This window comes from Montipora capricornis, chromosome 8 (assembly GCF_036669925.1).
Source record: "Montipora capricornis isolate CH-2021 chromosome 8, ASM3666992v2, whole genome shotgun sequence".
Taxonomy (NCBI): Eukaryota; Metazoa; Cnidaria; class Anthozoa; order Scleractinia; family Acroporidae; genus Montipora; species Montipora capricornis.
In genome coordinates, this window is record NC_090890.1 from 51,538,556 (window position 1) to 51,562,112 (window position 23,557).

The window sequence follows — 23,557 nt, forward strand, 5'->3', positions numbered from 1 at the left end:
CAAATCATTTATGCCTAGTATGCAAAAAGAGTGGAACTGGAGCGGAAAGCTGAAAAGTTCTCAAGAGAACGGATCGAGGTGAGATGACTGTTCATGATTGCTCGGAACAACTCACAAAATACATGGTTTCGTTCGGCGAGGTTCAAAGTTGTAATGAGAACGCATACATGTACATTATACGAGGCTCTGGTCTTGCTTAGCTTTAACTAAGACTTTAAAGCGAATAGACATTACGGGTTTGTTATGCCTAAAACTAATTGAATGCATTCTTAATCGTCATTTGCTTTGTGACACCCTCAATTTTGAATCTAAGCGGATTCAAAAACTAAAAAGTCCCTCTCTATTCAGGAAGAATTCAAGACACATCATTTACTTACTTTCTCGATGTGCAAGAAAAGAATGGAGGGCAGTATATAGTTCGATCACACAAGAAACAAATAATTTAGCACCGTGACCTCTCAAGCTAATTGTTACCCATTACCTTGCAACGACAGACAAATAACTTATTACACCCAGTAAGCTAATATTACTAAATACCTTGCAATGTTCCTCTTGAAAACCTTCTGAGCAGGAATACTGAATACGGCTGAAAAAAAGTTAAGGGATAAATAATACCGGTGGATCATTTAGATGCATCATTTGCAACTGATCATGAGTGACAGTGGTCACTTCAGAAAATAAATATGTAGGGAATTCTTAGTCAATAACTTGATCCAAACTGGGTAAAGAGAAAACAAAAAGTAACGCAAAATTCATCAGAACTGGTTTATCACAAATAAATTACTTGTTCGTGTTATTAACAAATGAGTAACAGTGAGCAACTTACCAAAACGGATGCTAATCAATGCGAAGTCCTTGACGACAAGAAATGACTCTGCAAAATTTGATGATTTAATGTGGTTATCCATGCATTATCGAATCTTGTAGGAAAACTTTTAACTTTCATAACAAAATTCCCTTATGCCTAGTATGCATTAAAAATGTAGAACAGGAGTGGAAAGCTGAAAATTCTCAAGCGAACTAACAAATGGAGCAGCAAGGAGAAGTCATTTCATACTCGAGCAAACAGCGCAACTGACCAGTGAAGCAGTCCAATTTGAACACTGATCGAAGTGAGATGACTGTTCCATTGCTCCGAAAAACTCAAGTAATGGTTTCGTTCGGCGAGGTTTAAAGTCGTAACGAGAACGGGTACATTATACAATGCTCCGATCTTGCTTAGCTTTAAGTAAGACTTTGAAGCGAGTAGACATTAAGGGTTTGTTATGGCTAAAACTGATTGAACGCATTCTTCATCGTCATTTGCTTTGTGACACCCTCAATTTTGAATCTAAAAACCCTCTCTGTTTAGAAACAATTCAAGATACATCATTTACTTACTTACTTACTTTCTCGATGTGCAAGAAAAGAATGGAGGGCAGTTTTTACATTGTAAATCGATCACACAAGAAACAAATAATTTACCACCGCGACACCTCAAGCTAATTGTTACTTATCATCTTGCAACGACAAACAAATATCTGATTACACCAAGCAAGCTAATATTACCAAATACCTTGCAATGTTCCTCTTTAAAACCTTGTGAGCAGGAAAAATGAATCCGGCTGAACAAAAAATTAAGGGATAAATAATATTAGTGGATCATTTGGGTGCGTCATTCGCAACTGATCATGAGTGACGGTGATCATGATCACTTTAGAAAATAAACATATCAGGAATTCTGACGTAGTCAGTACCTTCATCCAAACTGACTAAAGAGAAAACAACAAAAAGTAACGCAAAATTCGTCAAAACTGGTTTATCACACATAAATTATTACTTGTTCGCGTTATTAAGAAATGAGTAACAGTGAGCAACTTACCAAAATGGGTACTAATCAATGTGAGGTTGACAACAAGAAATGACTCTGCAAAATTTGATGATTTAATGTGGTTATCCATGCATTACCGAATCTTGTAGGAAAACGTTTAACTTTCATTATACAAATCATTTATGCCTAGTATGCAAAAAGAGCGGAACTGGAGCGGAAAGCTGAAAAGTTCTCAAGAGAACGGATCGAGGTGAGATGACTGTTCATGATTGCTCGGAGCAACTCACAAAATACATGGTTTCGTTCGGCGAGGTTCAAAGTTGTAATGAGAACGCATACATGTACATTATACGAGGCTCTGGTCTTGCTTAGCTTTATGTAAGACTTTAAAGCAAATAGACATTACGGGTTTGTTATGCCTAAAACTAATTGAATGCATTCTTAATCGTCATTTGCTTTGTGACACCCTCAATTTTGAATCTAAGCGGATTCAAAAACTAAAAACCCTCTCTATTCAGGAAGAATTCAAGACACATCATTTACTTACTTTCTCGATGTGCAAGAAAAGAATGGAGGGCAGTATATAGTTCGATCACACAAGAAACAAATAATTTAGCACCGTGACCTCTCAAGCTAATTGTTACCCATTACCTTGCAACGACAGACAAATAACTTATTACACCCAGTAAGCTAATATTACTAAATACCTTGCAATGTTCCTCTTGAAAACCTTCTGAGCAGGAATACTGAATACGGCTGAAAAAAAGTTAAGGGATAAATAATACCGGTGGATCATTTAGATGCATCATTTGCAACTGATCATGAGTTACAGTGGTCACTTCAGAAAATAAATATGTAGGGAATTCTTAGTCACTAACTTGATCCAAACTGGGTAAAGAGAAAACAAAAAGTAACGCAAAATTCATCAGAACTGGTTTATCACAAATAAATTACTTGTTCGTGTTATTAACAAATGAGTAACAGTGAGCAACTTACCAAAACGGATGCTAATCAATGCGAAGTCCTTGACGACAAGAAATGACTCTGCAAAATTTGATGATTTAATGTGGTTATCCATGCATTATCGAATCTTGTAGGAAAACTTTTAACTTTCATAACAAAATTCCCTTATGCCTAGTATGCATTAAAAATGTAGAACAGGAGCGGAAAGCTGAAAATTCCGACTCAAGAGAACTAACAAATGGAGCAGCAAGGAGAAGTCATTTCATACTCGAGCAAACAGCGCAACTGACCAGTGAAGCAGTCCAATTTGAACACTGATCGAAGTGAGATGACTGTTCCATTGCTCCGAAAAACTCAAGTAATGGTTTCGTTCGGCGAGGTTTAAAGTCGTAACGAGAACGGGTACATTATACGATGCTCCGATCTTGCTTAGCTTTAAGTAAGACTTTAAAGCGAGTAGACATTAAGGGTTTGTTATGGCTAAAACTGATTGAACGCATTCTTCATCGTCATTTGCTTTGTGACACCCTCAATTTTTAATCTAAAAACCCTCTCTGTTTAGAAACAATTCAAGATACATCATTTACTTACTTACTTACTTTCTCGATGTGCAAGAAAAGAATGGAGGGCAGTTTTTACATTGTAAATCGATCACACAAGAAACAAATAATTTACCACCGCGACACCTCAAGCTAATTGTTACTTATCATCTTGCAACGACAAACAAATATCTGATTACACCAAGCAAGCTAATATTACCAAATACCTTGCAATGTTCCTCTTTAAAACCTTGTGAGCAGGAAAAATGAATCCGGCTGAACAAAAAATTAAGGGATAAATAATACTAGTGGATCATTTGGGTGCGTCATTCGCAACTGATCATGAGTGACGGTGATCATGATCACTTTAGAAAATAAACATATCAGGAATTCTGACGTAGTCAGTAACTTGATCCAAGCTGACTAAAGAGAAAACAACAAAAAGTAACGCAAAATTCGTCAGAACTGGTTTATCACACATAAATTATTACTTGTTCGTGTTATTAAGAAATGAGTAACAGTGAGCAACTTACCAAAATGGGTACTAATCGACGTGAGGTTGACAACAAGAAATGACTCTGCAAAATTTGATGATTTAATGTGGTTATCCATTTTAACTTTCATAACACAAATCATTTATGCCTAATATGCAAAAAAGAGTGGAACTGGAGCGGAAAGCTGAAAAGTTCTCAAGAGAACGGAGCGAGGTGAGATGACTGTTCATGATTGCTAGGGACAACTCACAAAATACATGGTTTCGCTCGGCAAGGTTCAAAGTTGTGATGAGAACGCATGCATTATACGAGGCTCTGGTCTTGCTTAGCTTTATGTAAGACTTTAAAGCGAGTAGACATAAAGAGTTTGTCATGGCTAAAACTGATTGAATGCTTTCTCAATCGTCATTTTGCTTTGTGGCACCCTCAAGTTTGAATCTAAGCGAATTCAAAAACTAAAACCTTCTCTGTTCAGGAATAATTCAAGATACATATCATTTACTTACTTTCTCAGAATGGTGGGCAGTTCATGGTTCCATCACACAAGAAACAAATAATTTCTTACACCCTCAAGCTAATGTTACTTATTACCTTGATATGTTCCTCGAGTCGTTGCAAATAAATTAATGGCAAGCAACATTGGTTGATTGTTTGCGTGCGCGGTGCGTGCCTGCGTTCGTGACAACCAGCCAAGCTTCTGAATGATCGTGATCACTCAGAAAATAAGTAATGGTCCGGCTAAGAAGCAGGCAGCCCAGCGGCAAAAGTACTTAGAAGCTGCGAAATATTAATTTTTAACTTCACTCCAATCGAGGCATCTGATTGGCTAATATCGGAAAATGTCGAAAAAAGATGAGAAAAAAATGAAAAAAAAACCTTTTTTGGATTTCTTCTTCCCCATGCCCTTGATCTCTGTCTCTCGGCCAAATTTGGGCATTGTTCTATGCGCCGATCAGAAGTTAGAGACGAAAACGTGATGTATCACGCGCGACGCCATTTTGGATTGCGATCGAAGAGTTTCTTCCCTGGACATTTGAAGCAAAATTCTTCACCGTATGTTTATGTAATCTATATGTTACAGTCTATCGGAGTTTTTTCATTATACATAGTTCAATTTTATGGTATTAAATCGTCGGTAAATTATCTTAAATGCCTTTCAAGAAGCTTTGTTGTTGTCCGTATCACGCGGAATGGGGTCACGGAGATACGAGCATCAAGGAGCTGTTTCAAACAACTTACGCCGAGGAAAAGTTCTGTGCTAAAGGAAGGTTTAGTATCTCTGGGCACAAAGAACGAAAAAGGAAGATTTGTAGTTTCTGCCGGGACAGAATTAAGCTTCAAAGAAAATGTGAAACACTCGAGGTAAGCTGTAGTGAATTTTTAGAAATCCGCACCTATTGTTTTTCCAAATCTTAACCATGCCTAAAGTTTCTCCTGACTGTGAAAGACCAGTGTTTTCAGAATACTAAAGCTCGAAATATTTCATTGTTAGGCTGAGAGGGATGCACGAGAAGAGGAATCGCAGTTCTTTAACGATGATCCATATCAAAACGAGGATCAAAATCTCTTTGATGTTGATGTGGAGGCAGCATCGAACGAATTGCCAGCTTTGGACACTATAGCACTTCCTCAAGACAAAGCATGTCAGTGTCCTGAACAGACAAATCTTCGATTCAGCTACGAAGTACTTCAAGAACGGCGAAAACGAGACCTACGAAATGAAATCTTAGATAAAATAGAGAATCTTGTGGCAGACTACACTTCTCTCGGTGAGGTTGGAACTCGTGCTATAATGAGAGACATTATTCAGTGTCAAAAGTTCCAGACCAATTATAAAGATTTGTTCCAAAGGCCTCCTCAAACTGGAAATGACGATAAATTTTTGAGATCATTAGCAAAAGATTACGTGGAATCCAAACACCAGGAAACCAGCAAGCTAATTCGTGCCCAGAGAGCAAAAGTTTCTCAGAAGTTGTTGATTGGCAGGAGTATGAAAGAAAGCAACTTGGAAGTAAATGGGGCAGACATTCAAGGAAAAAAGAGTAGGACGGAGATGGCGAAAGTTATTGGAAGAGTAAGCAAGTGCAGTGATGAACGTCGAAGACTTCTTTCAATTGTGGCATGGGACTTCAGCCAATCAGTACTGCAATCATATTTCCATTGCTCAAAAAGCACCATCACAGCTGCCAGAGTACATGCCATATTGTTTGGCAGGGGTGGTGTCCCTCAAGGTGGACTGAAGTTTACCAGGCAAGCTGTGAGTCCTGAAATAATTCAGGAATTTCAGGAGTTCCTTCATCAAGATGATATCTCCCGACCATCATCGTGCAGAAGTGTTCTTGTGGATGGAAAAGAGACAGGTGTTCGCTACTGGCAGTGTGACATCAAAGATGTCATTCAGCAATACCAGCTGAAATTTCCAAATGGTGTAAAGCGAAGTTACATTTATGCACATGTTCCAAAGAACTTTCGTTCAAACTCAATGCTTGCTGGTCTTTGTAACTTATGTGATGATTTTGGTCATTCTAACTTTGACTCTCTCCTGTGTCTCCTTGATGAGCTAAAGAATGAAGGAGTACTGGCTGATTCACACCCACAGCTTGTACAAGTCTGCAGAGAATATCAAAAGTTTCTCAAAGTGAAATTTAGTAAGCAGGTACAAGTGCAATGTTTGCTACGTGTATGTTTGTAAATAATCACATACAACCTGTAGAGCTTATAAATGTAGCCTTGTGGGCTACAAATACCATTTTTCCGATAAATTCGCAGTGGCTTTGTTTTATCCTTTTTGGACTGAAAAATTTGTATTGATGTTCTTTGGTTCTCAGTACAGGATTGTACAGGGATGTGATTTTTGTAAGATGTAAATTAGGGCAAGGCAAAGTGCAAAGTTCATTTTTACGATGAATACAGAAATTCTTGCACGCTCGTTGGCTAATTTTTATTGTCAATGAGCAGACAGACACGTGAATCTATAACTTATATGTTGTGCCAATGAATGAGAGCGGACAATTTGACAATTTGTTATCGGAAAAATGGAAATTGATGTCAGTTTTTAATGTAGCTGCCCTGTTATTGACAATGAATCTCATCATAACATTGTCAAAGTATTCTACGGATCCACTCACCTATTGCCTTGTGGATCCACAGCTACTTTGACAATGTTATGACAAAATTCATGCTCAATAACAGGACAGATGCATAAAAAACTGACGTTAATTTGTGATGTGATGTCGCACCAAGTTTTTCTTGTGATTTGCAGCCCTGTACACATTACTGAAAAACAAAGCAAAGTTGCACATTATTTCTTGAACAATGTCCCATATCTATTAAGGAAAGCTACAGTGTATGATCTTGTGTATACAGTATGTTGGGAAAAAATCCCTAAATCTGTTCTTATGCTTTCTAAATAATCAGAAAAGTTACACATACAGTACATGGTCAGTAATTATGTACCTTTGGTACCTTTATTTGTAGAATATACATTTAAGAAGTGGTCCATGAAGTACTAACAGATTTGCCTAATGTCGCTTCACTCCAATACTTACTTTGATTGTAGGTTGAGAGGCATTCCAGTTGTGCCGAACTGTGCCTTGACTATGCTCTTGGGGATTGTCAGTCACAACATGATCACCTTTTGCCAGCATTAGAAAAGTTCCATGAGTTGAGGCAACAAGTCACCGAGGGAGTGGAGAGGATTAATGATCAGCAGAAGAGGGACATACTTTTGAAGAACTGGAAGGAGGTCTCAACAAATCACAAAGAGTACCTTGCACATTTGATTCGCACCAAACATCAAGGGGGATACTACCAATATATCCTTGAAAACCTTGCACCAGGAGAAATTGTGGTCATAATCGATTACAAAATGAAAGTTGAACTTGGAATGAGAGTAAGAGAGAATCAGCGAGAATGGTACGGTAAAAGAGGAATCTCCCTTCATGGATTCTTTGTCATTGCTCAGGTAAACAATTTATCCATACCCATTTTGTTTCTTGATTCATTTATAAGCCATAACATTTTAGCATTGATTATCATTAGAAACAAATAGATTAGGCATTGGTCTGTAGAGACTTTAGTAAGCTAAATGACTACATGTACTTTCTGGACAGATGTGACAACACAGAGTACTTTGACTCTACATTGTATAGTTTGATAGGCTCAGTTTATTCATGATTAGGGACCATTGGCTGTACTTTGTTTATTTTCTTCATGACGAGACCTGTCTAATCATGTACAGGCTCTGTCAGTAGGTAGTAACCTAATTTGTGCATGTCAACTTGTTCAAGGATTGATACTTTTAATTTTAGTATACACTGTATCAGTATTCCTCAAATGCGGTGTCGGGTTTATTGCTGGACTCATTTTGAGTGAATAACTGTAAGTAAGCATTAGTCATTCTTCTTTTCCACACATGTGCATGTAGGTAGGAGAGGGTCTGCGAAATATTGAGGTTATTGACTTGTGGTCTGATGACACCAAACAAGATGCTTGGTTCACACAAAGTGCCCTGGACATTGGTTTCAAGTGGCTGGAATCAGTTTATCCAGGCTTTTCTGTATACCTGTTTTCAGGTAAGGGAAATAAAGTTTATTTTGTATGGAAATTAGCTTCTAGTGTGTTTTCTTAACAGGAAAACATGTGTCGTACACTTTTCATTTGTGAAGTTAAAATTGTCTAAATTGGCATCATTCTTAAAATTGATCATAGAAATGATCCATTCCATTCAAAAAATTTCAACTTACATTTATGTACTTTGCTTTTGTTTTAGACAATGGTCCCCATTACCATAACAGTGGAGTTCTGTGCTACCTTGCTGAAGTCAACAGTGTTTTCAATTTTACACTCAAGGAGTACAACAATTTTGAGGCAGGAGAGGGCAAGTCTAGGCTGGATTCCCATTTTGCCCACATCAGCCATAAAATTGTACGATGGGTGCGTTTAGGAAATGATTTGGAAAGTGGGGGACAAGTTGCAGATTTGATTAAGGTAATTGTTTGAATCTCAGTGAATTAAAGGAATGGGGAAAAGGCTACAAGTAACTTTTATCTAATTGGATTTTGTACTTAAAACATAAAATAAATGGATCACATGGTTGTTCAAAGGCACCTTTAACAGGTGATGTTTATAACAAACTTTCCATTGTCAGAAATATGAAATGCATTTATCAAAAACTATGAAATGCAATTACGGTAACAATGTTTTAGATTTTTCTGTTTGTTGTGCAAGTGTATATAACCTCTTGCAAGTCTGTAAGATGTTTAGTATAAAGCCTTTTTATACACCTAATCTATGTACTTTTTACACTTGAAATCTACGTACTCCTAAATGCATTTTAGAGTAGACTTCTTAAAAATTTATTTGAATATTTCTTGAAAATTTACTAAATCAGTAGCCGTTAAATTTTATCTTTATAGTTTTTAGTCAGGGAAGTTGTTTTTAGACAGGGTTAACCACATGATTCCCCTCTTCAGAGTGTTTTTGTATTTGTGTGGTAACTTCCTGAATAAATTGTTATGATACATTATGTTATGCTATGTTATGCTATGTTATGTTATGTTATGTTATGTTAGGTTAGGTTATGGTATGGTATGTTAGGTTAGGTTTGATTAAGTTAGGTTAGGTTAGGTTAGGTTAGGTTAGGTTAGGTGTTTAGACTATTTTTATACTCTCACAATATCCTAAATATCCTTGAGAAAATAAACTTCATTATAATTTTTTTCTTGCAGACGATGAAGAATGCATCCTGTAAGAAGTTGACGATTGATAGGTCTAAGGCTAAGAAAGTTGGGACACTGAAAGACATTTCCCTGTTTGGCAATTTCACATTTCCGGTCGAAGGTTCATTAAGTGATGGTATAATCTTAAGATCCTTGGCTGGCATGGGGCAGACAATAAGCAAGACAAAGGTTCAGCTTTCGCAAATCTCTGGACGTCAAGTTCCAATTGCAGGTGCAACTGGAGCCACAGTGGCAGATGATCACCCAGCACCTGAACCAAACTGTCCATCTCCTTTCTCAGGCTCCAGTCAAGAGACCTATGCTGTACGATTCATACAACATGCAGTGGAACCACCAGCAGCTGCTACTCTAATTCCACTGGAGGTTGACCAGCACTCCTCGCAGCGACCAGAAATGGGGTATGCCTTAAAGCATAGTACAGGAAAAAGAACCACATTTAGCCAAGCCCAGAAAGATATAATGATTGAATTTTATAATAGACAAGCAGTAAACTGCATTAGAGCTGAACCAAAAGATGTGATAAAAGCAATGGAAGAAGCAGGCTTAGAAGTTCTCTCGGCCACCCAGATCAAGTCATGGTGGAGCAGCTACCACCGCAAGAACAAACAAACCACTGCTCAGGCTGGATTACTCTCTTCTGCTGCAACACCAAGTGTTCCAACTGCTGCACAATCAAGTATGGCTAGTGTTAGGACACCAGCTAGAGTGTCACCTGTTACAGTAACATTACCCACAGCGTCGCCTATTGTACAACTAGTCACATCATCTTCCAATGTAGCACATGCTACTCCATCAGCCAGTGTACCAAGTGCCACACAATCAGCTAGTGTACCAAGTGCCACACAATCAGCTAGTGTACCAAGTGCCACACAATCTGCCAGTGTGCTACCATCCACTTCCCTGGCCAGTGTACCACCTACTATACAGCCTGCCAGTATTTGTGGTCATCTCTCAGAATTCAACAAAGTGGTGACAGAGTGGTCATTTCCTGAAGACTTCAGCCAGTCAACAATTGGTGGCAGGAATGGGAGTAATGCCTGTGCATTCATTTGTTTGTATTTTGGCCAAGTGGCATCAAAAGGTCTTCTGGTCCCAAAGCAAGGTTTGACATTGTCCAATGTTTGGAGAGAGGTCTTTGAGTGGGCAATAACATCTGGCAATGAATTACATGATGAGTTGTTTGACCATGAAGGCATAAATGTGAATGTAGACGAGGCTGTGGAAATTGCGGGAGAAGAATGTGGTGTGGCATACTTGGGACAACAAAAAGATTTCTTTGGTTCGCCAAAGGAATTACTTGCCGAACACTTAAATTCATTAGCACTTGGAGCTCAGAGAAGTTGCCATTTATTTTTCTCTTCTGAAAGGACAATGTTCCTTATGTGTGACAGTGGAACCTTGTACTTTGTGGACTCCCATTCCCATAAAGACAGTGGAGCCTTGATTGCAAGTGTGTCACCTGGAAATGGAGAGGCATTTGCAGAGTGGATTGACAAGATGATGAATTTTCATTGGCACTGCCCTCTCACCATTGGCTCAATGACTGAGGTTATCTACAACTGATGAAGCTACTGCCATGCAATAAGATATATTTTAGTTGTATTTATGCCTAGCATGATTGCCTGAGGTGGGAAAAAAGGGGGAGGTAGAAAATTATGCATTGTAAACAAAACATGCAACTGCTAGATTCACTTGCATTATTATTTTTGACTTGCAACCATAATATTTGTCAGTATTGAAATACTTGAAATAGTTAGGTAAATTTTGTACAGTTCAGTAATTATGCATAGTTAATGAATCATGCAAAGTGACTGAAATCATTTTTCTGATTTATTTTTTATTGTTTGAACTCTGAACAAAGGATATTTATTTTCACATAAGTAATAATTCTTTTCTTTTTTTTAAACTTAAAGGGCCCTAGTCCGCCACAACTTTGTTTCTGTTTACATGCGAGAGTTTGGCTAGTACATTTTTTTCAGAGGATGTCAAAAGAAAGGAAACCACTGTGGAACTTCAACAGATAATCACACACTTTCTGGAACACAACTTACAGTAAAGCAATAAGAATTCGCTTGACCATGCAAGATCAATAATTTCGATGGCGTCGAAAATGGAGGAGGCTGACTGGGGTCCTTTAACTGCCATGGAATAGTTTAGTTTTTGTTATGAAATGCTTGAATATGGGTGTAAATACATTATTTTTTTAGAATTTACAAAGTTGTTGGAAAAGGCAACAATTTCTTCAAACAATTTTGTCACCTTGGAGATGAAATCCCTCAGTCTTGGAATGTTGTAATTTTCTTCGTCAATCAAAGGTGAAACGTTTCGCACAGTTAACTGCATCTTACATGAAATTGATGTTGCCATTTTCAGAGAAAAACATCAGTACATTATGTTGAACGTAGCATGACTGCAGCCTTTCTTTTTTATCCTAACCACCTCAGTAATCTCCCCTGCCTTCCTACCAAATGACACTAGAGTTGTTCCATGGTCAAAGATCCCTGCCCCGCCCCCAACCCCACCCTCCTTCCCGTAGTTTCATATCACTAAAAAGCGGTGTGCAGTTTTGGAACAATTTTATTTTCGTCTTGCCTAGAAATAATCCGCTATAAAGACAACATAATCATTTTCATTAAAAACGGAACTTAACAGTCTAGAATATAAAATGTTACAAACAGAATACTGACTCCACTGGACTGAGTAATATCATTTTACATGAATTACAACATCTCTGATCATGCATGCCAGAACAAAACGAATTTGGTTGTAAGAGACTTCAGGGACAGCTTCTTTAACTTCATTCAGGCGGTCTTTCAAAGATAACAATTGATGAAGTTGTGCAAATGACTCCTCGGTAATTTTAAGAAGCTCTGCCAAGCGGTCCGTGTCGATATCTTCACCGGCGGCGAATGCATCGATGGTATAAACCTCGGCGGTAGCCCTTTGTATGCTCAGTTCGCGGGAGATTTCGTCAAAATCTTTACCCTTTGAAAAGGCGTCCAAGGCTCTTAACTTGTTATTAGACAAGTTGATCTTTCCATACAGCTTCAGGAAACGACTTTTCTATGTAGGAAAAAATGGATGGATGTTCAATCACTAAATCGTGATCAAATAGTGGAGAATAATTATATGGTGCTGCGTGAAACACATCCACAACTTGATTGCAAGCAAATTGAACCGAAACAAGCACTTACTGAAGAAGCACTTTTCTTTGCCGATGACCCGGCCTCGGAGTTCTGGTCTAAAAACTTTTGTTTTCCTGATGAAGCCATGCTACAAAGGTAAGCAGATGACACAGTGCGGCAAATTGCGACTTTAGTCTGCAACGCGAGTAGTCTGTGTTCAATCAGAAATATGACAGCCCGAGCGGTATCTTTTTGATCGCATATCGCTGTCGGACGCCGTACTGCACGCATTGAGCTATAATCTTAGTTTTACGGCAAATGGCGCATAGAATCTTGACGATATTTACAAACATAGTTTTTGAAGGCATAATGATTTGTTCTACGAAACAGAATCTAATTTTTTAGACGGCAAGTCGATTACATTTTTCATTGAAATTCAAATTTCGCGCTTTTAGCTGCTTACACCAATGGGAACAGCCGAACTTAATTTGATTAAAAATGTTGGCACATTTTAACTAACCGACGCTATTGCCGCGGGCTATTGTTTTTCTGCCTGCTTTTTAGCCGGACCATTACATAAACAGTTAAGTTATGCATAAAAGGAATGTGTGCCGACATAGTTACTGACTTTAATCCAAAGAAAAGAAAAGAGAGGCGAGTAGGAAATTTATCACGCATGCATTACTTGTTCTTGCTATTAAACAATTAGAAACAGTAAAGAGTTTAATTTAAAGCAGGCTTATAAGGCATATTATGTGATCACAATGTACAACTAATTAAAGAACAGAAAGCAGTATAGTTCAATCAAACAACAAAAAAATAATCAATTAGGAGTGTCTCATTACCTGGCAAAGTCTTCGTTGGAACGTGTTGTGCAGGAACAAGGAACCCAGCTACAAATAAATTAATGGTAATCAATATCGGTGGATTGTTTGCGTGCGTGCGTCAGTTACAACTGAATGACCGTGACCGCTACAAAATAAATGTAAAAACAATACCGACATACACGCATGATGGAAATGTGTAATTGGCCCGAGGGAAGGAGTTGATAACAGAAATTGCGTTGACAACGGGCAACGGGGGTAGGACAACTTTAAAATCAGAGTCCTGGGCTGGCTGTCGTGTTTGCGGCAAAAAACACGTTGTTTTGCCTTTCGTAAAAACAAACAAAAATCTTCTGTGTAGAGGCTTCTATTGTGCTGAAAAAACTGAGAAAACGCGCAGTCGACGAAGCGAATCAAGACAGCGGGTCAAGTTGGTTTGAGCCATTAATTTTCTTGTTGTCAGTTTCATAAATATTTTGAGAGTAAGTTTACAAGTATGACAGAAATGTTGTTATTTGTTTATGTTCGGCAGGAAATGAAAGCTCTTCAAATGCAGTTAGAACTTTTACAACTGCAACAGCAACAATCGGTAAGCTTAAGTTATATGTAAGTTATTTAAGTTTGTGACTGGAAAGTATATATACATCCAGATACAGTAAAAACCCGCGTGTAAGAACCTACATTTTTCCAAGTTTGGCAAAACAAGTTCTTATATTTGGGGGTAGTGATTGGCAATTTAGGCTAAAGTAGGTTCTTCATTAGGTTCCTAAGTTTTCAGTAGAAACCATTCCTGTACAAGTAGAAAAAATAGGTTTGGTCCTTTATGATACCGCATTTATTTATAACTGTCTTGTCATGAGCCTGTGCAAGACTAACTAAAAAATTATATACACTATAAACAAACATTTTGCATACAAAATAAAATACTTAATGGAATAAGTAAAAAAAGCAAAAAAAAGTCCTTTTGGCTTAATTTTTTGGTCACATTCATTTTATGATGGAACGACATGCTGGTCAGAGCAAAAATATAGCTTTTTTTAGGCTCAAACACGAGGCAACCGCAAAAACCACACTGAAGGAGTCGGTGCAGGCCTGTCATTAACTTCTTATCGAGAAGAAATCTGGACGTTTGCCTAAGCAAAATGTTTTAAATATGGTGTCATTAAGGGGTCAAAAAGAGCCAAGGCCACGCCCAGATTGGTCCCTTTAAGGTGTTTTTAGTCCTTGAAAGGACCGGGATTCTGCTAACTTTGTTAAGACTCAGTTGAAAGACTTGAGTCTCAAGCTCCAGTCCAACCCGTCTTTGTCATCGAAAAATTGCCCAAGACGGATTTTTGCCCTAAAAAGGTCACCTAGAATTTTCGAGACCTTTTTTCTGGCTGAAATTTAAGCAAGTTTTTATCCCTATAATTTTCGGATCACTAGACTTTCAGCTAGGAAATCCGAACAGATGAAAAATTTTTAGGGGATAAAAATATGCCTATATCTGCCGTTTAAATACTAAAATACGTTAAACAATGCTATGTTTAAGTGGTTTTGAACTACATTCTCGTAGGGTGCCCCTAATACTATACGGGAAGCTGCGGGTTTTTTCAGATCCGATGAGGTTCGTAACATCAGAATGAGTCACATCTCTATTGATGACAGGTACCTGACAATCAGAGTGGAGAAAAGCAAGACAGACCAGGGAGATGAGGTTGTGATTGCCCAGTCAAGCAGTGGTGTCTGTCCAGTTTCGATACTCAAAAGATTACTTAAGCATGTTAGATATTAACCCCCACTCTAACGAATTTATCTTTAGAAGCTCTAGTCCAAACTAAGGGTGCGTTCGATTGACCGTATTCCGGAATAGGAATACGTGGAATATAAGTTATAAATCATTCGTGTTTAGGGAGATTCACATTAAAATTGTCAAACATCTGCTAAAATGCTATTTTAAACATATTTTTATTATTCTTGTGGCTTCAAAACGCGCCAAACATACCGTTTTAATCATCTCTCCACGTATTCTTATTCCGGAATAGGGTCAATCGAACGCGCCCTAAATCGTTTCATGAGCTAATTCCAAAATGATAAACCAATTTCGTACACGACGTAGTGTAGTAGAGCTGAAATATGTAAAATGCGGCCTTTGAATGAATATGAATTAACTGGTAATGAAATATTTCTGCGGCATGAGAGCAGTGGGGACTGGGCCTGTTCAGTGCATCATGGGACACGATGACAGTCATACAAGAGAGTTTTGTCACATGGAAGATCATTCTTGGCCAACGCCAGTACTATGAACGTTTTTTTATTTCTTATTTTATTTTTTATTTCTCTACCACAGTTTAAATAGTAGTTCACACTCGTTTCAATTCTGTCTTAGCAGCGTGGCCTTCGTAGGATTGGCATTCAGAGCTTACTTATTAAGTCATGGACCCTACCCAGGTTTCCTGCCTTATTTTCCCCCCAACGGGGATTTTTTTCCGGCAGGTTTCTCCTGGCCTCCGTCGGGGTAGTAGCTGTTTCTGTAAACTGCCGCCTAGCTCCGTAATTCTTAGGTAGGGATAGGGTTAGTTATCGAAGTTATCGTAGTGTAATCAAGTGTGATCACGACTGTACTGGTCTCAGCCGAGACTGCCCAAACAAACCCAATGGCTTTCTATTCATGTTGCGCACTGCATAGTGCACCTGAAATCTAGTAAATCTCAGATCTTTAAAGTGCGCTCGGTAATCGCTTTGGAGGCAAAGCAGATGGGTAGAGAAATTAAACAATCTGTTTTTTGTACTTGGTCTATCGACCACTTATTTATTTTTCTGAGAGGTTTTACAATTTGTGGTTTTTTTAGTGAATCCTAGGGTTTACAAATGGTTTCTAAACAAAGTCAAAATCCAATAGGTGTCAACACAAACAAAGGGAAAATCGCTGCACACGCAAGATTCGAGCGACCAACGGCAATAACATCAGAGACAAACAGTTTCAGCTACAGAACTCTTAAGTGGCTAGCGGCTTGGTGGATATTCAACGAGGCTGGACAATCTGCGAGCATTAAGTCTAAGCACCCATTTCAAATAGCGCTAATAAACAGCTTTTAACTCTAAGCGCCCACTTTAAAATGGTTAGCTTTCAATAACTGTGTGACTTGCATTGCATGTTGACTCGCATGGCTCGCTGGCTCACATTCAATCAACAACAACATAACGAAGTCTCAAACGGTGGGGCTAAAAGAACATCGGTATCAACAGAATAGAGACATTAAGAAACTGAAAAGAAATACCAAACGATTGTGCTCGAAAATGAAAAAAACTTTGCGGTGATCGAAAATGATTAATTGACGAGACGCCGACACACTACACGTCATTGTTAATTTTATGGTATATAACGAATTGTAATCACACAAGTTAATAGGGAGCTTAAAGGGGCTAGGTCACGCTATTTTAGGCATTTTCAGCACTGATCGAATGGTCAAAACTATAGAAGAACTCTAACAAAACACAGGGAAGCCAAAAAGGGACGTGGATGGACAAAACTGGAGAGGATTGAAATGGATTGAGTTTGGGTAAATTTGAAAAACGTCGGCCCACCTTTTTTCAAATTTATATCAGTCTATATCAAAATGTCATTTACAAAGCTTAAAAATCATTCTCAGTTGTTATGTGGCCGTGATTTTGCAAATGAAAGACTCTTGCTCTGCCAATATGACATTTAGAGCTCATAATTAACAAAATTAAACAAAATTACCTAAAATAGCGTGACCTAGCCTCTTTAAGCACGCACGTTTTTGAGACGCGAACGGCAACCGGAAGAGAAAATTTAACATGCCAGGGCAGTGGTATCACCCAGATTTTTATACTAATCATCTCTAATTGAGAAAAGATACTTAGCAATGTGAATGTGGTTGTGTGAAGACAAGTTAAAAGCGAAAACAGCTCACTTCCGGTTGCCGTCCGCGTCTCAAAAACGCGCGTCCTTAAGCTCGCTAATGCACTTAGTCCAACGGCGCGTAAGCAACTGGAAGGAGGTTTTAATGAGGTACAAGACATGTAGGTATACGAAGGCCTTTTTTCATTGATATATATAATTATCTATTTATTAATAAGATGCAAGGACTGAGTTAAATGTTTAATGTATCAGGTTTGTGCCCATCAGCGTCAGAAAAATGTTTATTTTCAAACCAGGTTTTGCGGGAAAGTAAACAATATGATTAAATTAACTAACTCAATGTCTTGATTAAGATTATTTGTGTATTGTACTGGAATTTGATGTAGCATTCACATTTAAATAATATGGAAATACCTGGAAAAAAATTTTTAAATATATAAACATCAATGAAAAACCAAGTGAGCTTTCGCGCGCAAACATGATAATCTTCACACGTGAAAATATCGCTGTTGCTATGGTCACATATAAAAATCGGGCCTTCTGATGCCTGTCGTGAAATGATCTCTTATTTCATTGGTGTTTATATAATAAATAGAATATTACATGACCGCTTGTAGATACGAAATTTCTCTTCTCGTGTTGAAAAATGTTTAACTTATTCGCTGCGCTCGCTCATGAAATATTTTTCAACACGAGACAAGAAATTTTGTATCTCCAAGCGGCTATGTAATATCTTCTATATTCCCAAGGTTTGAATTGGGTACAACATTGATTTAGCCGATTAGGCCCATTTATTTCGTGGACTCAAAGCAGTACATACATCAGTATTACAAAATGGAAGTTAAATTCCTGAACTGCAATAAAACATAACACCTCTATCTTCATCAAATTGTTGTTAAGGGTGGAAAATCTCTTTTTGCAACCATGTCCTCAATTGTTCCTTCTATGGTAGCGTTCTTCTCCAGTTTCCCAGAAGTCGAAAAGGGATCAGATATTCACTAAGAAACAGTGACTTCAATATCCATGTTTTTAACACTATTAACTACGGAAGCATTCTTTGAGATATCAAGGACCTCACAAACTAGCTGGTCATATACGACGCATTCCCCCGACGAGTGTGATGGTCTACCATGTGTATTTTGGGAGATGTGATGCAACGAAATCGAAATTAATTATTTCACGTGAAATAAATGTACATATGACTTTGTTTTGCGAGCAGAAAACTTTGGTGTGTTATAGATTGTGTGACACAGGAACCTGCATTATATTAATGTTCTGTTAAAGACTTGCCTGTACGTAGAGTAGCCGAAATTTGTCATATTGATCAAGGAAGTGTATATAGAATAGCAAAAGAACCGTTTGTTTTCTCAAAAAATTGTAAGGAAAGTGTTCAGAGTGGCCCAAGCCCCAAATTGAGAAGCCGGCAGACAAGACTGCTTCTGAGAACGGTAGTCCGTCTATGAGAAAGAGAAGGGATTTTACTTCACTTGTAAGCGGCTCATGGAAGAGGCAGGAATCTCACAAAGGAAGTGTCCGTAATTATAAGAGCAGTATCCCTTCGCCACAACGAGTCACCAAAATTGAATAGGTCTAAAATGGTAAAACCGTAATTCGTACTAAAAATGCAGCGGCGTAAATGGTGAGCTAATAAACCGGGACACTGAAAAAACGCAGACTGCAGACTGTGCAGACCGTCTGTAAAATGAAAATTCTGTTAGCCTAATTAGGCCTTAATAACATTCAGGTTAGCCTGTTTACGGTTAGCTCTAAATAATAGTGAGGGTAACGCCATATTTTACCCCTGGTCTGCACAGTCTGCAGTCTGCGTATTGGCGTGACTGTTAAACCAGAGTTATATAAGTTTTACGCTTTACCTGCCTAGTGGGACCTGTTTTCAAGTAGCTTTTTACCGATTTGTGCATGGTGACGTTCTCAATTTCTTACAAAATTGTTTAAGGATAATTTAACTAATGACTACCAGTGACTGGGTATATATATGTAAATGAAAATTTTGCAGTTTATATTTATCTACAGATAGTTAATAAACGTTCGCCAAAACGTTTATCAATATACTTTTATTATATACCGAAGATTTCGCAGTAATTTAAATCTCATTAACTGCGAAAGATTTTCCCCCACAAATATCAGTGGAGCCACAAATTTCGCATTTATCAAAATGTCATTAACGGCGAAAGATTTCCCACTGAATGTATGTTGGAATCACAAATTTTGCAGTTATTGAAATGTCAGTAGCGGCGAAACGTTTCCCCCTAAATATATATTAGAACCACAGATTTCGTAGTAAATGAAATGTCACTAACGGCGAAAGTTTCCCTCTAAAGATGTATTGGAACCACAAAATTCGCAGTTATTGAAATGCCATTAACGGCGAAACGTTTCCCTCTCTCTATATTATTACGGGACAGATTTTGTAGACACAGCTGCAGCGTTTTAACTTTTTTATGCTGGCATGGAACTTCAGCACTCTGCCGTTTCCGGCAGCTAACTCTCTTACTGAGTTAATATACCCAGACAAACCGTGTAAATGAATAAGAAAATGGACTTAAGATCACGAGGTTTTCAAACAATTCAATGACTTTTTGGCATAAACAGAGACCGCTGGGCCGAGTTGTTCGAAGCCCAAAATCAATACTTACTAACTTTAGTTAACCTGGGTATTGAAGCTAATACATGTTATGAAACATAGAAAACAAGTTCCCAGAAACGAATGTTGGTTTTTGTTTGTAAGATTAACGTTCAGTTTAGCAGCTCTGAAAAAAGAAAAAAAAAAGAGTATACCTTGCAATGAAGTGCTATAAGCATATACGATTCTACGTCATAGACCAATTTCATTTTTATGATTACGTTTTATGGTTCGGGTTGTCTAAAAAAGTCGTTAGCAGCTGTTTTATATGTTTTTGTAGTCGATTTAGATTGCTAGCCAGTGCATAGGCGATTACAGTTAAATACCTGTAAATAAAACTTCTATAAATGCGAATAATACTCGATATGGGATATTGTGATCGAATGAAAGGCCTGCACTGCTGCGAGATATTCCCTCTATTCATTGTTATTGGCTACTTCGCTATTAATGAAATTTCAATAACTGCGAAATATTCTCTCTATTCTATTATTGCGAGTGTCTACTTTGCTGTTAATGAAATTTCATTAACGGCAAAATATCTTCGCTAATCTATTATTGTGATTGGCTACTTCGCCGTTAATGAAATTTAAATAACTGCAGAAGATTCTCTTTATTCTATTATTACGATTGCTTACTTCGCCGTTAATTAACAATTATTGGATGAGGTTGAGCATGTTAGCGATAATTATCAAGGCCAAAGTTTGTGTTATCTGCTGAAGCCGAAGGCTGAGGCGGATAACACAAACTGAGGCCTTGATAATTATCGCTAACATGCGAAAATCGAATTCAATAATTGTTTTATTATGCATATTCCTGAGCTGAGCTCCGCCATGACAAAACTGATCGAACTGCTGGTTAGTGTGTTAGGTAACGTCACTTCTGCATGCATAAAACTATTGTCTGTAGGTATGACGTCAATTCTACATATATAAAATCTATTGTCTGTAGGTATGACGTAAGAGAAACAGAGCAAGCAAGAATTAGCTGCGTGCTTATAGCCAATCAAAATCGAGCTTGTGACACCAATGTATAATAATGAAATTTCACTGACAGCGAAATATCTTCGCTAATCTATTATTGTGATTGGCTACTTCGCCGTTAATGAAATTGAAATAAATGCAAAATATTCTCTCTATTCTATTATTACGAGTGTCTACTTCGCCGTTAATGAAATTTCATTAACTGCGAAATATCTTCGCTAATCTATTATTGTGATTGACTACTTCGGCGTTAATGACATTTGAATAACTGCGAATTGTTCTCTCTATTCTATTATGTTGATTGTCTTCTTCGGCATAAATAAAATTGCAATAACCGCGAAGTATTTCCTTCATTCTATTATGTTTATTGGCTACTTCCTGGGTAAGGAAATTTAAATAATTGCGAAATATTCTCTCTATTCTATTATTGTGATTGGCTACTTCGCCGTTAACGAAATTTCGATAACTGCGAAATATTCCCTCTGTTCTATTATTACGATTGTCTACTTCGCCGCTAATGAAATTTCATTAACTGTGAAATATCTTCGCTAATCTATTATTGTGATTGGCTACTTCGCCGTTAATGAAATCGAAATAAATGCAAAATATTCTCTCTATTCTATTATTACGAGTGTCTACTTTGCTGTTAATGAAATTTCATTAACGGCAAAATATCTTCGCTAATCTATTATTGTGATTGGCTACTTCACCGTTAATGACATTTGAATAACTGCGAATTGTTCTCTCTATTCTATTATGTTGATTGTCTTCTTCGCCGTTAAAAAAATTGCAATAACAGCGAAATATTCCCTTTATTCTATGATTGTTATTGGCTACTTCACCGTTAATGAACTTTTAATAACTGCGAAGCCTATGTATTGAGAGCCTTTGCTGCGAAATTTTATTGTCATCTATAGAGTAGAATAACTGCAATTTTTTCATTTGTCAAAGTACCGGTACACCAGTGGTTGCTTGTCAGTCGACTTGAGCTGGTTCAAGAAAGCGCTACAATAAACAAGACGAGACTACGGTAATGTCTAAAAACGAAAACACTTCCTCGTGGTTTTCAATGGCTTGTCAGTATGGACGTTTAATTGCTAAAGTGGTGACAACATAAGAATGCATGAAAAAGTACACGGAGTTTCCCCAATAAGTTTTGTTGCCGCACAATATTCAATGATTTACGCAGCAGAAACTTCACATCTTCGTCTTCAAAATACAGATCATCATCACCAGACATTTTTACCATCCAGCTCACGGAGTAACTAAGTACCAATGTTTGCCTTTAAAGGAAGTTAACAAAGCCAAGACATACTGTACACAGATATCACGGAAGACTTGAATTTCTACCCATGGAGTTTCAACATATTTATTGCATGAAGTCTCTACCTTCCACTACAAGGGGTTTTTGGTTCCAAACATAAATGTTTTTCTCGGCTCCTGATTTTAATTTCTTTATTCCTGGTCCAAGAACTTCGTAAATGTTTCACCTTCTATTGAGGGATGACTCAAGGCAAGGCAAGGCATTCAAAATAAAACCGATAAGATCACCCGTTTGATAAACGTATGCCAGTAACAACATCTTCCAGGTAGCCAACAACTGAGGGCGTATGGAAAAGTTGGAACGGAACGAAACGAAACGAAACGGAACGAAACGGAACGGAACGGAATCCGGAAAAAACAGAAACTCAAAATCTCTTCAGTTACAATAGTCCACTAAGAAAACAGTGAGAAAAAACACTGTAGTTTTCCATATAACCATGAAATGTGATTAGGAGTGGACAATTACTGATCAAATATAGTCCTGGGAAAACCATGTGTGCTCATTGGGATAAAAAAAGGGTGTAATTTTCTGTAACTGTAATCTTTCATCTTTGAATCTGCACCTGTTTTGGTTCAGTTCTAAAGTGAACAAAAATATATGTCTCTTTAATCTGTTGGTATTTATAAATAAAAATTTCTCAAAAAAAATCTTAATGGCTGAGTGGAGACGATGACATCCACTCGATTAAGGGCATATGTAGAAAAGACAAGAAAACAGCTCAATATTATACTGATTCCTTTGGGTAAGCGAAGCCCACTCTTCCCCAGCGTCCAAACATGTGATGAAAACATTGATGGTGTCATAGCCCCTTAAGTATACTGAACATTAGCTACTCCAGAGCGATCTGTTATTCGATGACCCCAGAATTGGAACAAAACTTCTCCAGTTCACTTTACTGTCTTCCCACTCGCATGTGTTCAAAGAAGGAGCAAGGAATCACAGCATTTTGCATAGAAACGAACAAAGGCAATAAAATCTTTATTTCGTATTTATGCGCTAAGCAGATTCCCATGTTATTAAAAATAAAGATAAATAGACTTGCCTGTAACTCTGTGCCAACTTTGTAGTTCTTTTCACTAAAAATATATTTAGAGAATATTTTGACCAATCTGCGGAGCACAAAAGCCCAGTCAAAATCAAATGAACTGAACACATTGGATCAATGCAAAAAGGAGAGCAATATGGTATTCTGTGACAGATAAGTCAGTGTTCAGTTACAGTTTGCAATTGCCCCTTACATTATGACAT

The 23,557-nt window shown here is 37.7% G+C and overlaps 2 protein-coding genes and 2 long non-coding RNA genes across 9 annotated transcripts in view; 2 read left to right on the forward strand and 2 right to left on the reverse strand.

The window, feature by feature from the left end:
• Positions 1 to 4,533, reverse strand: part of LOC138013476 (tetratricopeptide repeat protein 28-like) — a 126,673-nt gene extending 122,140 nt beyond the window's left edge. The window contains exons 1-7 of the mRNA XM_068860561.1: positions 4,398 to 4,533; positions 3,846 to 3,890; positions 3,540 to 3,588; positions 2,807 to 2,854; positions 2,518 to 2,566; positions 827 to 874; positions 538 to 586 (exon numbers count right to left, since the gene is read on the reverse strand). The gene's annotated coding sequence lies outside the window, so the exon portion shown is untranslated. The remainder of the gene's footprint in view (positions 1 to 537; positions 587 to 826; positions 875 to 2,517; positions 2,567 to 2,806; positions 2,855 to 3,539; positions 3,589 to 3,845; positions 3,891 to 4,397) is intronic.
• LOC138013491 (uncharacterized) lies at positions 1 to 18,221 on the forward strand. 6 transcript variants are annotated; one of them, XR_011125242.1, is made up of 3 exons: positions 1 to 78; positions 14,029 to 14,085; positions 15,093 to 18,221. It is a non-coding gene; the product is annotated as an uncharacterized lncRNA (long non-coding RNA). The 6 variants fall into 6 exon arrangements; XR_011125238.1 differs by having other exon boundaries at positions 15,144 to 18,221; XR_011125239.1 differs by lacking the exon at positions 1 to 78 and adding an exon at positions 1,562 to 2,060.
• Positions 4,574 to 11,954, forward strand: LOC138013478 (uncharacterized). The gene is made up of 6 exons (XM_068860563.1): positions 4,574 to 5,168; positions 5,299 to 6,462; positions 7,366 to 7,770; positions 8,233 to 8,380; positions 8,578 to 8,795; positions 9,536 to 11,954. Exons 1-6 carry the CDS (start codon positions 4,956 to 4,958, stop codon positions 11,108 to 11,110), a joined length of 3,723 nt encoding a protein of 1,240 aa, XP_068716664.1. The 5' UTR covers positions 4,574 to 4,955; the 3' UTR covers positions 11,111 to 11,954.
• Positions 12,107 to 23,557, reverse strand: part of LOC138013497 (uncharacterized) — a 22,333-nt gene continuing 10,882 nt past the window's right edge. Inside the window, exon 3 of the long non-coding RNA XR_011125247.1 lies at positions 12,107 to 13,565. This is a non-coding gene — a long non-coding RNA (uncharacterized lncRNA). The remainder of the gene's footprint in view (positions 13,566 to 23,557) is intronic.

What these genes read in the sequence shown, in the direction of transcription:
- LOC138013478 (XM_068860563.1), top strand. Translation starts at nt 4,956, where the DNA reads ATGCCTTTCAAGAAGCTTTGTTGTTGTCCGTATCACGCGGAATGGGGT. An exon ending in GATTCTTTGTCATTGCTCAG is followed by an intron (nt 7,771 to 8,232) that starts GTAAACAATTTA and finishes ATGTGCATGTAG; the next exon opens with GTAGGAGAGGGTCTGCGAAA. An exon ending in AAGTTGCAGATTTGATTAAG is followed by an intron (nt 8,796 to 9,535) that starts GTAATTGTTTGA and finishes TTTTTCTTGCAG; the next exon opens with ACGATGAAGAATGCATCCTG.